This window comes from Dryobates pubescens, chromosome 10 (genome assembly GCF_014839835.1).
Source record: "Dryobates pubescens isolate bDryPub1 chromosome 10, bDryPub1.pri, whole genome shotgun sequence".
In the NCBI taxonomy this organism is placed as follows: domain Eukaryota; kingdom Metazoa; phylum Chordata; class Aves; order Piciformes; family Picidae; genus Dryobates; species Dryobates pubescens.
The window spans coordinates 9428643-9444495 of NC_071621.1; the positions used below are offsets into that span (position 1 = coordinate 9428643).

A 15853-nucleotide genomic window follows, 5' to 3' on the forward strand; every position below is an offset into this window, starting at 1 on the left:
TCAGTGAATTAATGAGGTTTAGGCAGGAATTGTGGGAAAAAGGGCAGATAACTCAGAGACCTCCTTTAAATATTATCTTACATCAGATAAAGCCTGGTGACTGGGTCTTGATACGGACTTGGAAGGAATCCACCCTGCAGCCTCGTTGGGAGGGCCCTTATTTGGTCCTCCTGACTACTAATACATCTGTCAGAACTGCGGAAAAGGGTTGGACGCATGCAAGCAGAATTAAAGGACCTGTAGACTACAAAGAATGGAAAGTCGTCAGCTCCGAGGGAGATCTGAAGCTCAGATTAGCTCGACAAACAAAGAGAACTCTTTAGGAATCTCCCAGGACAATGAAAGTAGCTGTTTGCTGAGGCGAATTCAGCGGTTACAGCGTAAGATTACTCCATTGTTGAACCGCATCGAACTGGTGTTTGGAGTAAAACTTACTGTGAATCATGAAGAGGATCTTGAATTTATTGTCCCGTGGATCCGCAGGAACTTTGTGAACTATCCAAGCAGGGACCCTGCCTGTTTATGTTGTGGATCACACCTCCATTTGGCATGGGTGAAAATTCTTTGTGGGGGTTGTTGGGATGTTTGTTGGGTATATCAACATCATTTTGTTTTAGGCCACAAATGTAGAGCATGTTCATATGAGTTAGATATATTAAATTATCATGATGCATTGTCTAAAGAAACTGGAGAACCGGATTATCAAAAAGCAAAAGAATTAATAGAAAATCGAGAAGATCTTGAGCTCAGGTTGTTGTATTGGAGATTGAATCAAGCTGTAAAACTTGCAATCACGGATCATGAGACAATAATCTTACAATCAGTTTGTGGTCCCCAGGTACCTTTGCCTCACACACTGCAAGTTTTGGATGAAGATTGGGATGTAGTATGTAAGAAGTTTTCAGCTAGCCTTAAAATTTGATGTCTTTTTGTTCCACAGATAACGGGAAGACGGACCTATTTTGAATAAGACTGGGTCTCCTACATGAATTGGGTTTGGTTTGAACAGTTACCTTTTGCTGTACAGTGTGTCTTAGGATTTATTGTAGCAATTATTGGGTCATTAATTGTGTATTGGATGTAGAAGATTTAAGGTGTGGAAAGGGAATTTGTAATGACTAAAGAACTAAAGGCCTCTTTTGCCAACACAGACCTCAATCTAGGAGCCCCTTGAACACTTCCTGTAATGGGTGACCTGCTGCCGAGAAGAAAAATGCACCTCGTAGCTTGCTGCAACCAAGTTGACGAGCGAGGCAGAGGAAACCTTGTGAGGAATGTTCATAAACACCAGCTGAAGTGGTGGCTCATGATTTTTTATTTTATCGACCAAGCATCAGTGATCTGGATGTTTGAAAACTATAATCCACACCGACCTGTAATCTGGGAATTGATTAATGTGGAAGAATCAAGGGTGGTAGATAAATATGCAGGAGTAGGGAGTGATTGGAATTTTACCGCAAAATTATCATCATTGTGCGTTGGACAAGATTGTCATCGCATAATAACCAAACCCTATTACATATGTCCTGCTTCAAACCCAGGGAAGGGGTATTGCCATGCACCAGGGCATTATTATTGTGCTTATTGGGGATGTGAAACAATAGCATCAAGTTGGAAAGCAGGGGGCGATCCTTTTATAACTGTAACATGGGGGCCTCCTGGATGTAAGGTTCCTAAATATGATTCTGTTGGGGGTCAGCATCCCAGTTCTATGGGAAACAACCAATGTTGGAGGATAGAAATCACAGTAAAAGACCCTGGAGACCCTTCTTGGGAAATTGGACGTACCTGGGGAATAAGGTATTGGGAACCAGGTACCGATAGAGGCAGCATCTTTCAAATACGGCGCAAATATATGCCATATGACCCTCCCATGGCAATTGGCCCTAATAAAGTATTAACATCCTCAAACATGAAACAAGAAGCACCATTAACTACCACTCCTAGCCCAATTCTGTCCGATCTAGCTATAGACGCCATGGGCACAGCCCGTATGGATATACGGACCCAGGATCCCCCTGAAATACAAGAAAATGATCCACTTGAACTGAATGATCCACTATTAGGAATTATGTATGCGGCCTATGTTACTTTAAACAAAACACATCCAAATTTGACTACCGAATGTTGGCTATGTTATAATATGAGACCACCTTATTATGAAGCTATTGGGCAATTAGGGAAAGTACAATGGACGAATGGAACTAATCCACCTGAGTGTCCATGGGACCAAAATAATACCCAAGGACTCACTATGCAATATGTTTCTGGCTCTGGGAAATGCATTGGTACTGTCCCAAGGCAGTACAGTAGATTCTGTACAAACACAGTATCCAAAGAAAGGATACAAAAAAAGCAGAATGAAAACATTCAATGGGTAATACCGGCACAAGGTGCCAAGTGGTTATGTTCAAATATCGGTATAACACCATGTCTGTCTCTAAAGGTTTTTAATGTGTCAGAATTTTGCATACAGGTGACAATAATTCCTCGGTTAATATATCATCCAATGGAAGAGGTGATACACCACTATGAACATGACTGGACTCGGTCAAAACGAGAACCAGTAACGGCAATAACAATAGCAGCATTATTGGCTGTTGGAGGGGTGGGTGCTGGAACAGGAATAGCTTCATTAATTAAAAATCAAGAAATGCAAACCCTACAAAAAGCAGTAGATGAAGATCTAAGCAGAATTGAACAGTCAAGTGACAACTTAGCCACTTCTGTTAAATCTCTGTCTGAAGTAGCTTTACAAAATAGAAGAGGTTTAGACTTAGTGCTACTGAAAGAAGGAGGGTTATGTGTAGCATTACAAGAAGAGTGTTGTTCCTTCATTGACCATACAGGAATGGTTAAAAATTCAATGGCTGAACTCAGGAAGAGATTGGAACAACGCAAAAAGGAAAGAGAGTATGGGGGAACTTGGTATGAGAAATGGTTTAATATGTCACCCTGGTTAACCACACTATTGTCTACAATGGCAGGACCACTCATTTTAATATTTCTAGGATTGATGCTGGGGCCATGTATAATCCAACGGCTTATACAACTTGTTGAAAATAGGTTTGAAACCACAAAACTATTAATTCTAACTATGCCACGAAATGGAGGACATGGAATTGAACTGAAGGATCATGAACTGTATCAGGAAAAGGACTTATAGTTAAAGAAAAGAACAAACATTTAAGGGTAACAACAAAAAGGGGGGAAATTGTTAAAAAGGGTTAGAGGAAATGTTTGTTATAGCCTCATTGTATGTAGGAATTTGTTGTATCACCAAAACCCGTTATAGCCTCATGGTATGTAGGAATTTGCTGTATCACCAAAACCCGTTATAGCCCCATTGTATACAGGAACCTGCTGTGCTGCTAAGTGTCAAACAACGACATTGTGTGTTTGCTAGCCGAACTAAGAAGCTTGTGCAACAAGGATGCTGATACTATGTAACCCTTGACTTTAGCTTTAAACAAAAGACTTGCCTATATGTGGTAATGTATAACTAAAGTTGAAGGAAAGGACATAGAGGAAGACTGCTTGCTTCAGCCTCACCGACCCCCTGAAGACAGAAAACGACCCCCTAGCAACAGTTAGAGCATGCGTATCCCGAACCGTGGAAAACACAGATACGGAAGAACCACCACATAAAAGACTGATGAACTCAGGGTGAGGTGCGGCAGTTGGTGGAGCGGAGACTCCTCTGTCGCCCAGCGCTGCATTTGCTTTATTGCTCGCCTATTAAATTCTTTCTAAATTTAAATGGGACTCAGTAAATTCTTTATAACAAGGTGGCCCACCTGGTGGATGTGGGGCAGGCTGGGGATGTAGTCTGCCTGGACTTCAGCAAGGCCTTTGACACCGTCCCCCACAGCAAACTCCTGGCCGAGCCCAGAGAGTGGTGGTGAATGGTGCCACATCCAGCTGGCAGCCAGGCACCAGTGGTGTGCCCCAGGGATCAGTGCTGGGCCCCATCCTGTTCAATATCTTTACTGATGATCTGGATGAGGGCATTGAGTCAGTCATCAGCAAATTTGCAGATGACACCAAGCGGGAGCAGATGTTGATCTGTTAGAGGGTAGAAGGGCTCTGCAGAGGGACCTTGACAGGCTGGACAGATGGGCAGAGTCCAACAGGATGGCAATCAACAAGTCCAAGTGCCGGGTGCTGCACTGTGGCCACAACAACCCCTTGCAGCGCTACAGGCTGGGGTCGGAGTAGCTGAAGAGCAGCCAGGCAGAAAGGGATGTAGGGGTACTGATTGACAGCCATCTGAACATGAGCCAGCAGTGTGCCCAGGTGGCCAAGAAGGCCAATGGCATCCTGGCCTGCATCAAGAACAGTGTGGCCAGCAGAAGCAGAGAAGTCACTGTGCCCCTGTACTCTGCATTGGTTAGGCCACACCTTGAGTACTGATTCTGGCCCCTCAGTTTAAGGAGGACATTGAGACCCTTGAATGTGTCCAGAGGAGGGCAACAAGGCTGGTGAGAGGCCTTGAGCACAAGCCCTGTGAGAAGAGGCTGAGGGAGCTGGGATTGTTTAGCCTGGAGAAGAGGAGGCTCAGGGGAGACCTTACTGCTGTCTACAACTACCTGAAGGGAGGTTGTAGCCAGGAGGGTGTGAGTCTCTTCTCCTAGGCAACTAGCACCAGAACAAGAGGACACAGTCTCAAACTGTGCCAGAGGAGGTTTAGGCTCGAGGTGAGGAGAAAGTTCTTCACAGACGGAGTTGTTAGCTGTTGGAATGGGCTGCCCAAGGAGGTGGTGGAGTCACCATCCCTGGAGATGTTCAAGAGGGGATTGGATGTAGTACTTGGTGCCATGGTTTAGTAGGCATGAGGTCTTGGGTGACAGGTTGGACTTGATGGTCTTTCAGGTCTCTTCCAACCTTATTGAGTCTATGATTTATGTTGCATGCTGTATTGCCAGGATGCTCTGGCATTTAATAAACATCAAAATCATATTTAGCTTTTCAAGGTAGTGTTTTTGTGTTGTTGGGGTTTTGGTTTTAATAAAAAATCAAGCATTTATCTTCAGCATTTCTAAAAGTTACAAATTCCAGTCCTGTTTCCTGTGCTGCTAAGCCTTCTCAACCCAGACCACTGTAACCTCACATCCTCCTGACAGTGGTGCTGAGCCACAGACAATTCTTCTGCAAAACCTCACACTAACAGATATAGGTACAGAAGAGTACATTTCACAGAATAAATACCCAACACACTTGTCATCACTAAAACTGGCAAGTTTAGATCCTTTAGAGTAGCATTTTAATGTAAAAAGTTTCACCTCTGTGCCTTGAAGATTTTTGAAGATAGCAAAAGAACAGGTTATGTAAGAAAACATTATAGCCCTGATTTTTTATAGTATACTGGAACTAACAGTACTCTGCAGAACAGGACACCAACAGTACCACTTCACACAATGCTTCTTTCATATCCTAAAAAATAAAGGAACTCTAAAAAAAAAGTATATATATATTCTTTATGTTCATATTCCTCTCTGGAGAGATCCAACATGGCATTCTAATGATCATCAATAAAATGCAACCTGTTGCTATCATATTGATAACAGTTCACAAAAAATCCTAGGAGTGTGCTGAGTTGACTTGTTCTTTTCTTCCTGGTAGTTTAGATTTAGGGGATCAGCAACACTTCAGTTAAGCAACACAAACATCCTGGTACCACAGCTACCTCTGCCACTGAATTCTCTTTCTCATGAAGTAATTTTCAGTGAATATGAAAAAGAATCCCTTAAATTTACATCAAAATCTGCAGGCAGAAGTTTAATTTTAAATACGAAGTTACATTTGACGACACAAAACCAGCAAAATGGAGACTGTCAGAAGAGCTGTTGTGCTCCTTCTACAGGTTTCATCCCCATACCTTTAACTTCATTCCCAACTTTTTGACACCAGCAATCAAAAAGCCAGCCTATTTTTTAAATTTTGCAACCATCAGCATCCTGAGAGGTAATGTATCTTCTACCCATCTGTTTGGTGACTTCATCATCTTCTCCCAAAGGGCAGCTTCATCTGAAGTAGAATCCATCCAGTCTACTGTAGTTCCATAGCTTTTGCCTAGGAAAATGTTCATTTAAGAGAAATGTTACTTAATGTGCTGCAGAGTTGAGAGCAGTCAAAAACCTGCCTGTCTTCTAAAATGCTTTCACCTCAGATAGCTTACCTAGTGCTTTGAAGATCCAATTCCACATTTTTATACTTGAATAATTCTGTCAAATACCATTAACAACAGTTTCAACACAGAAGCTTTGTCATCTTCCTCCAGGTGTTTTTTTCCCCCTTGTTATTCTCATTTTTTTCATCACAGTCCCAAGGAGAAAGGTGAATGGGCAATTAACAACTGAGGGGCCTTAAAGCAGAACACTGATTTTGCCCTGACATATAACCCTGGGTACTTTCAAATTTAAATTGGGATTTACTACACTAATTTGTGCTACAGGTTATCCTTGTGAACCGTGCAAGGAGTTAGTGTGGGAAAAGTAATTTTCTGTTGTATTTGCTTGAAAGACTCCAAACACATCCTCCCCTCAGACCAGAGAAGACAATGAAAGGGATAAATATGATGGTAGGGAAAACTTAGAATTCTTCTATCTGCATGTCTTCTATTGCCCTTGTGCTAAAAACTTGTTTACATTTATATGCTTTCCTACCTAACCACCCATTCCTGATCTATACTTTCATCTCCAGGTACATTAAAGACAACCTGCCTTCCAATGATGTCTGCAAAAAGAGAGAAGAAAGGGAAGAGGAAAAAAAGGAAAGAATGTATTTTGTAAATTGAAGTGTTAATTGTCCAATACCTGTTCCAAGGCCTATCCTGAGACCTCCCAGAAAGTGGTTGGCAAGTTTGTTGTGATCCCAGACTGTGAGTTCTATGCAGGCTTCTTTCAAGTCTTCTGGTCTAAAGCCATCGTAGACCATGGTATGGTTGAATACTGGGTTTGCAGTTTTTGATACTGTTCTTGTTTTCTGGCGGCTCTTTCTGCTGGTATCTGGAAGAATGGTACTTCAGGAAGAAAAGGCATCATCAATATGCACTTGCACAGCACAGCCTGCACTAAGCATACCTAATGCACAAAAACTACTAATTATTACTGTCCTTTGCATGTTAGAATGCAACTGAATATAAGATGCTTTAGCATCATGGAGATGAAGTCAAAGGTTATATTCCCAGTCCCTTTCAAGCAATACTGGCAGCATGTATGCACCCTCATGCACCAAAGTCTGGAAGGGAAGGGGAAGTCAGGTAGGGAAGGGGCACAAATTAGTTTATTTGCTCTGTTATTACTAGTGACACTGAAACCTTTGTTGCTGCCAGAGATTTCCCAGCCATCTAGTCATTCTTATCTCTACTTGCTCTGGGCAACCTGATTTAGTTGAGGATGTCCCTGCTTAGTGCAGAGGGGGTTGGACTAGATGACCTTTAGAGGTCCCTTCCAACCCAAACCATTCTATGATTTTATGAAATACAGCTATGCTTCTCACTTCTGCCTCCCCCCATGCTCTGCCAAACTCAACCATACTCTTGTACAAACATGCTTTGTTTTAACACAAATAAAAGCTGGCATAGCTTTGATTAGCCCTTCCACCAGGTGACTGAGTAGACAGAACAAAAGAGCAGAATGTTCTCCCAGTATGCTTTACTTGTTGATCTACACTTAACATCTTCAAGGTGGAAGCCCTGCAGGACAATTTGCACTACAGTAAAAGAAAAATCAGGAAGTAATTAGGTGGTTTTTAGTCTGAATGTAGAAGAAAGAAGATAAGATGACAAAGTACAACAGTAGCATTAGTAGGCCACCATTTCATTACTTCTTACCACTTAATAAAGGAGTTGAGCCTGTTGCTTCTCAGGAGAGGAAGGTCATGGCATTCTTTCACCCAGATGTGGACCTCACCAGTTGAGAGAGTCTTTTTCCCTGTAAAATCAAACATCTGATTCAGCCTTGTAGATCCCCCTTAGAAGGCAACTTCTCTGATGCAGCAGCTTCTGCCCATTTGTAGAGGTGACATCTGTCCTAGACTCATCATCTCACATCTTAATTCTACTATCATCTCCACACTCTTAAAGCTTCAATCTTCATCCCAAAGTAATACATCACATCTGTATTGTTGCAATGACTTCGTTTCTGTTACAAATTAAACAAATACATGCTACTGGTTTTCTCTTTCCATGCCTCCTAGATAAAAAGATCAACTTGACTTCAGTCTACATGATGTTAGCATTTATTGCCAGCTGCATTTTCAAAAAAGCTCCTTTGTGCTCTTTATATTTGATTAAAGATCCAAGTTCACTGTCAGATCAGCCAGGTATCAGTTGCCAGACAAGATTAAACCAAACAGATTGTGCTGCATTCCAAATATTTATTGGTATTTTTTACTTCTGATTTTGCTTGGATTTACTTTGTTCTCACTGTTTATTTAGAAAATCACAGCACCTGCCTGCTGATTTATAACCTGATTTATTAGCAAGACAATGGAATTTCATGACACATGCAGACTGCATTACAAATCTAAGGTTATAACAACGAGATAATTTGTTCCGTAACAACATCAGATCTAACAAAAGATCCTAATGTGATCTTTGGGTCCTCACCTCGATTCAAGACCAGGTTGATTTAATCCTCTGGTAAACCAAAATAAATAAATAAATTCTACTTTCACATTAAAACAATTGGCTGAAAAACAGGGAAGAGCTTTTAGCAGAAGAAAAAAAAATAAACCACCCCCAAAGCAAAACACAAACCCATCACCCCACAACAACAAAACAAACCAAGAAAACAATTAAAAAAATATATAAAAAAGCAAGCAAACAAAAAAGCCAAAGCAAAACAAAAAAATACAAGAAAAAAAGGGAAAACAGCTCCCTCAAAGGCCTGACGAACCCAAAGCAGCAATGCATACCTCCAACAGGGTGTGGGATGTACTGGAGAGCTAATTTCATCTCCCCTCTGTTTTCTAATGTCACAGCCATAGTTGAAGTCTGGAATTTAAGGGGAAGAAAAGGAAAGAAATCTGAAACCTTGCAGTTCATGTATGGTTTTCCACTGGAACAAGCTTGACTTCTACATGAGACAAGCTTGTTTTTTTCTTCTTTAATTATCCAATAGTCTTCCCTCAGTTTAAATGACATGAGAGATTTTAGGGCATATTTAACTACTTGACAGTGCTTCACATAAATAGCTCCTCCACTAAAGCTGAAAACAAGACCCTGAAGAGGCCAAAAGGCTTTGAGGGTGCATCTTTTCAACACTGTTGTGCACCTAAAAGTAGAACATATGCTCTTTCAATCAGTGAACTTGCTCTTTGCGCAGAGAGAGTACACTTTAATAAACTCTTTTTTATAGGAGTGTTTCATCTAATTTAATACAAACAAAAAAAAATCAGCTTCAAGAAGAGTGATGTTGCAAAAGGCACAAAAATATGTCACTTCTTCACAGAGAGTCATGGACCACCAGTAGCTAGAACACGACACCTATTAACATTTGGTAATATTTATTTGCCCAGAGCAGTTTTAAAATCAGCTGAATTAAACTAGTGAAGGCAACCATGACATTCCTGTTTTGTTCTACAGATTATTAAACTTTCTACTAAGCCAAGTTTGGAATGAAGTAAATTCAAGGGGAAAAAAAATAAAAATGAAAGAAACCAGAACCTCTGGCAGTGGCTTGGCTAGAAGTTTAGATTTTGGCTGACACCCAATTAACAAACAATAGGCATGCAGACTTGACAGTTGTTACAGATGATATTAAAACCGCTGCTGAACTTGCTCCATACTCTCAAGGAGGTTTCTATCATATCCATGGAACAAGCGCCTTCAGGTATCTGTTGCAACAATGGGATGTAAGTGAAAAGTACCTTGAAATTCCTACTCCTCAGACTATGAGAAAGTTTTTCCTCCTGTAACAGCCAGCTACTTACTAGACTAATTGAAGCCTCAGAACTGTATGTTCCATCTAGCAATAAGGTAGTATTTATATTTGTAGCCATCACAAAACCCACAGAGCACACAAGACCAGGCCTAAATCAATAGTGATTTGATTTTCCACTTACACAGTGGAAAATACAAACCAGCTAACTCAGCTTTAGTAACTTACCCTTGGCTGGAGTGGAAACCAGTTGATCTGCTTGTTGGATTTATCATTCCAGTCCCAAGTTCCCAAATCCAGCTCCACTTCACCAAGGAAACTATTCCTCCCAAAGGTATCATTGTGCCAGACAGAGATATTGAGACTTTGGTTCTTCAGGAGATCCTTCTCAATTTTATACTGCCAGGAGGAAAAAATTTTGATCAGTGCTGCGTTTGAAAGTGACAAGGTTAAAAAAACCTGTCTGGGTTTATGCATCTATAACTGCCCTCTTCTTCACATTAGAACAAAACTCTTGTGTTTTACTTATTTCAACCATCTTAAGCTCTTACTTACAACTGGTGTTCTTAATGCTATATCCAGAGTACACTGCAGTAAATCTATCAATGGGAGGACACGGGTACTTCTCCAGAACAATCCATCTCATCCTAACCTCTCTTTCGAGAGCATCCAGACCACCACTACCTGAAAGTTAAGGTTCCTCATACTTTATGCATGCAGTATTTCATATCTAGGATTACTTTGATAAATACCCGCAGAATTTCATTATAGACTGGATTGAAAGTTTTCTTTTTGACAGAGGTCTTACGCTTCCCCAGCTTGTACTTCTCTGGGAGGAGGTAGGTCTTTACATACCTAAAATTTAGACAGGCTTGTTAGAAAAGCAAAACAACAAACAAAACAATCCCCCAGAAACCAAACACACACCCCCAACAACACATAAAAAACAAACCAAACCAAAACCAACCTCCCCTTCCAAAATACACAAGTATTTGCTTATTAGGAAAAAGAAATGCATTTAACTAGCCATTAATTTGTTCAGCTTGTTACATTTAAGAAGTGGAACAGCAGGGGTGAATTGTAACAATAGTTTCCAAAGTGAGACATTAACTTCCTACTACTGGGGGGCAAATCTGTTGAAATGTCTCTTAAACACATAAAAATACAGAACATTTAACTATAGTATACCTAGATATTATATTTAGGTTTCTAATCCTATTGAAATCTTATCAAAGCAGGACTTACCATCTGGAAAGTTGAATTTTAAAAGAGAATTTCCTATTCTTCATAGATTCATAGAATGGTTTGGGTTGGAAGGGACTTTAAAGACCATCTACTTCCAACTCCCTTGGCATTGGCAGAGACACCTTCCACTAGACCAGGCTGCTCAAGGCCTCATCCAACCTGGCCTTGAACACCTCCGGGAAGGGAGCATCCATAACCTCCCTTAGCAACCTGTTACAGCATCTCACCACTCTTACTGTAAATTCTTCCTGATTTCTAATCTAAATCTGCCCTCCTCAAGCTTCAGTTCCTCTTGTCCTATTCATTACAAGCCCCTGTAAAAAGTCCCTTCCCAGTTTTTTTGTAGACCCCTTTCAAAAATGTAAGTTTTGAGTTTTCCGTGTTAATACATGCACCAATTCAAAGGGCAATTCTACAGTCAGTTCGGAGTGGAAAACCACTGAACATGTTAGAGCCTTTTCATTTATTTATTGGGTTGTTTACTCCAACATGCTGCAGAGAGATTGGAAAAAGCCATCAGTTTTCATTTTCATGTTAAAAGAAAAACCTCCACTGGGAAATACATTCTCTGTACTTACGGGTCTGAACGTTGTCGCTTAACATCTGCCACTGCCAAGTCTCTACACTGGCAAATGAAAATGTGGAGCTCCTTCAGCTGTTCTACATAATCAATACCAAACTGAATGTTCCCCTTCACATCAACATTGCCAAAGTCTGCGCTGTAAATGCTCATTAGGCTTCCGCTCACCTGTATCACACAACAGAAGAAAAAAGTTCCAGTCATTGCATTTCACAAGATACAGCAAGATTAGAGTAGAAGTTATGCTCAGAATTCAGACAGTAAAGAAATCAACCATGTCCCTTCAGTGTCAGCTGTTATACAGATTAACAAAAGAAAGTTATTTGCAAATCAAAAGGTGTTAAGCCAAGTTTTCTAGGAAAAAAAACAAAGAAGTTGATTGCATTGAGATAGAAGAAATAAAAATTATAGGGTGCTGTACAACTGGAGATGGTCTATGATGAGATCCTTGAGATATTACTTATGCATCTCTTCAGCTGATCTTCCTTGCAGAAGGCAGAGCTTAAGAGTTAAGCATGACAGGCCTTCTGAGAGTACTGACAACACAATTAGCGATAAAATCTGTATGGTTGAATGATGTGCCTAAATAAAACACTGAAAATCAAACACTACTTATGTAGAAAGAGAAGGCTGTACAATCTTTTATATCTCAAAGTTCTACTTTTCCCCAAAAAGTCCACATAAACTAATGACTTTTGGTTAGGTAGTTCATTGGCTTCATTATATGCTCCATGTACCAATACTGTCTCTTGCTTTCACTTCTTTCTTCCCTTGCTTCCTCCTTTTATATTTGTTTTATACAAACTGTCCCTAGTTTTCAGCTACAAATATAAACTCTCACAGTAAAATCCATCTCTTGGTTCAGTATTGATAAAGCATGATGCACAGTAGAGTCTTGAACAGCCTCCAATATATTACTAGAAAACAAAAGAAGTAAAACTGAATTCATTTTAGCCAATTACATGCACAGGTTCACATAGCAGATTGAGAAGGAAGGAGACAGAGAAGCCAAGGAGGAGAGATTAAGAGGAATAAGAAAAAAGCTGAAACAATTCTGAAGAGATCAGCAAAAGCAAAGTGCCATTAAAAGAAGGCTTTGGTTTACATACAGAGGATAAGGAGGCCATGCCAGAAGAGCTGCTAAGATTGGTTAGAGAACTGGGACTCTTCTTGATTCTGCCAAGGGAATAACTGCTTTCTGATGCTGTATCTGTCTCTTTGTCATCACTCTACAAAAACATCACAGAAAGAAAGTCTTTGTAGGTTCTTTATAGTTGCAAGGAACATAAAAACAAACAAAATCCCACACACAAAATCAAACCCAAACAGAACTGTAATGCAGACCAAGACTCAGTGGAAGCATGAATTTAAATCCCCTTTTAGTGCAACATGAGTAATTAATGTGTCTTGAATTATGTCATACACTTAAAGCTGAAAGGGAATTTATCTGATGGAAAGCCTACACTGATTTTTTTTTTTAAAATCTCAATTAAAAAGTGCAAAGTTGACTTTACTGGGACAGTTGAATTCAGCTTATCTCATGCAAACTACTGCAAGTGATAAAGGGCTGGTAAGAGACCTAAGCATCCTGCTATGTAGCAAATACTATTCTGTACCCTCTCTCTTGAAAGTAGCTTGCTGGAGGGTGACATGGACAGCAAAACAACACTGGATGCAGTGAATGGCTTTTGCAAAAAGCCTTTCCTGCAAGAGGCCAAGGCTGGCCCTGCTTTTCCATGAGGGAACTGCAGTTTTGGTTTACTCTGTCATTATCAGGTTACGAGTTCACAGTCCCTCTCTGTCTCAGTGCTATCCCTCAATGCTTTACCTGCCACGTCTGCCTGGGCATCATCTCCCCACTGCATTCCACACATGAACAATTTACAAGGAATCTCCTCTCCTTTATAGAGTTTTGAGCTGCTGTCACAGATCTTTTACTAACAGATGCAAGATTAGTAAGGCCAATTTCCACACATGTTTATAGAAATAAATACCCAGAATATGAAAATTTTGAGTAAGTCCAGTTACTGCAGCTTCTCTGGCCTATGTCTATACTGCTAAGTAACAGCAGATCAGGATTGTTCCCCAGTTCAGAGGCCAAAAGGTAAGGACTGAGTAATGTCCATCCTACCCAGGGCAAGGCTCCTTGAAAGCCACCACTTCCTGCATAGCCTGGGCTTGACAACCCTTCCAGTGAAGAAATTTTTCCTAATATCCAACTTAAACCTCCCCTGGCACAACTTGAGGCAGTTCCTTCCTATCATCCTAATGTTTATTACTTAGGAGAAGAGATCAACACCCACTTCCAGGTAGTTGTGGAGACAAGTAAGGGCTCATCTCAGTCTCCTCTTCTCCAGTCTACACAACCCCAGCTCCCTCAGCTGCTCCTCATAAGACACATACTCTAGACCCTTTTCTAGCTTTATTGCTCTTCTTTGGACACACTTCAGCACCTCAATGTCCTTGTAGTGAAGGCTCCAAAACTGAACACAATATTCTAAGTGAAGCCTCACCAATACCAAGTACAAGAAGTTATACACAGAGAGAGAGATTGGCCTTTGGAATGTGCTGCCCAAGCAGGTGGTGGAGTCACCATCACTGGAGGTGTTCAGGAGGAGACTTGATAGGATGCTTGGTTGCATGGTTTAGTTGATTAGGTGGTGTTGGATGATAGGTTGGACACGATGATCTTGAAGGTCTCTTCCAACCTGGTCTATTCTATTCTATTCTACAGAGGGACAAATAATTTCCCAACTCTTGCTGGTGACACTAGTTCTGACACACACAGGGATGCTGCTGGCCTTCTTGGCGACATGGGCGCATGCTAACTCATATTTAGCTGGCTGTCAACCAATACCCCCAGGTGCTTTTCCACTGGGCAACTTTCTAGCCACAGAAAAAGAACCCAAAATATTCATGCTTATACTTCCATTGAAGCAGTAAGGGCTGGGGTAAGAAACAATTCCTCATTTTATAGCACAGTCACAGATATTTGTTGTATCTATGTCCCAAATTCCTGTCTCTCATTTAAGCCTGTGTCCACCAGTGCATATCCCTCACTGACAGGACTCAAATGTTTGCATCACCATTTGCTAACAGCTTGGGAAAGAGGAAGCTGTGCATGCACATTTGCCATACAGATGCACATTCACACTATGGCATTTAAAAAAGAATAAAAACAACAACAAAAAAAGAATTGATGGTGTTCAACACAAAGCCAAAAATGACTTTGGTTTTGATGGCACCTTCAATAGTGGATTAATTTCTCCTATTTAGTGTCCTTCTTACTACAAACTTAAACAATAATTTCTTCATTTGTAATGGAAAATCAGAATAAACAATTGGTTGAGCTTGTCCAGAGAAGGGCAAACTAAGCTGGTAAAGGGTCTGGAGAACAGGGCTAGTGAGGAGCAGCTCAGGGAACTGGGGTTGTTTAGTCTGAATAAGAGGAGGATGAGGGGAGACCTCATTGTTCTCTACAACTCCTTGAGTGGAGTGAGGTGGAGGCTGGTCTCATCTCCCTATTATCAGGTGATAGGAACATATATCTTTATGAAGCTAAATTAAAGAAAACTAATTATTAGTTCTACCTGTTTGTAGATCAGGTTAAAATGAAGAAAAATTAAAAAAGGAAAGAGAAAAGATAAGTGGGAGTCACAGCTTGGTGTTCAACAGCAAGCCAAGTTCAACAGTGATATTTCCTATTCTCCAGAGTTTCCTTTTCCCTGTGTCACCTCTTTTAGGCATTTACAACAGGAGGTTTGTGCTTGGTGTAGAGTCTCCACTCATCTCTTTACCTACTCTGGGGAGTTAGAGCCCAGACAGTCCAAATCACCTACCACATCAGTGTTTGGTGTCATTTTAGGAGATTTGGATATGGCCTCAGCACCTGTTCCAAGGCCCACACCATGATGATGATGATAACAACAACAACAGACTTACAGTCTATTTATTATTACAGGCACAATGTTTTGCTGGAAATTCTGAAGTTTTACTTACACACAGTTAACAGCCTGGTACCTGAACCTACATCCCTAAGCAGAACACCAAGCTAATACCCCTCTGAGAAGGGTTACCAGATGACAACTTTATTAGGGTCTTACATGCTCATCTTAGATTTCAGGCTTTGAAGAAAACAGATGTA

General features: G+C 40.7%; 1 protein-coding gene across 1 annotated transcript in view; it reads right to left on the reverse strand.

The window, feature by feature from the left end:
- The window catches only part of SYTL2 (synaptotagmin like 2), a 66070-nt gene that overhangs the window by 13123 nt on the left and 37094 nt on the right, over positions 1-15853 (reverse strand). Inside the window, exons 11-18 of the mRNA XM_054164842.1 lie at positions 12819-12938; positions 11708-11877; positions 10637-10739; positions 10113-10283; positions 8920-8998; positions 7835-7934; positions 6816-7021; positions 5879-6072 (exon numbers count right to left, since the gene is read on the reverse strand). Coding sequence (XP_054020817.1) covers positions 5927-6072; positions 6816-7021; positions 7835-7934; positions 8920-8998; positions 10113-10283; positions 10637-10739; positions 11708-11877; positions 12819-12938 — 1095 coding nt within the window. The 3' untranslated portion in view covers positions 5879-5926. The remainder of the gene's footprint in view (positions 1-5878; positions 6073-6815; positions 7022-7834; positions 7935-8919; positions 8999-10112; positions 10284-10636; positions 10740-11707; positions 11878-12818; positions 12939-15853) is intronic.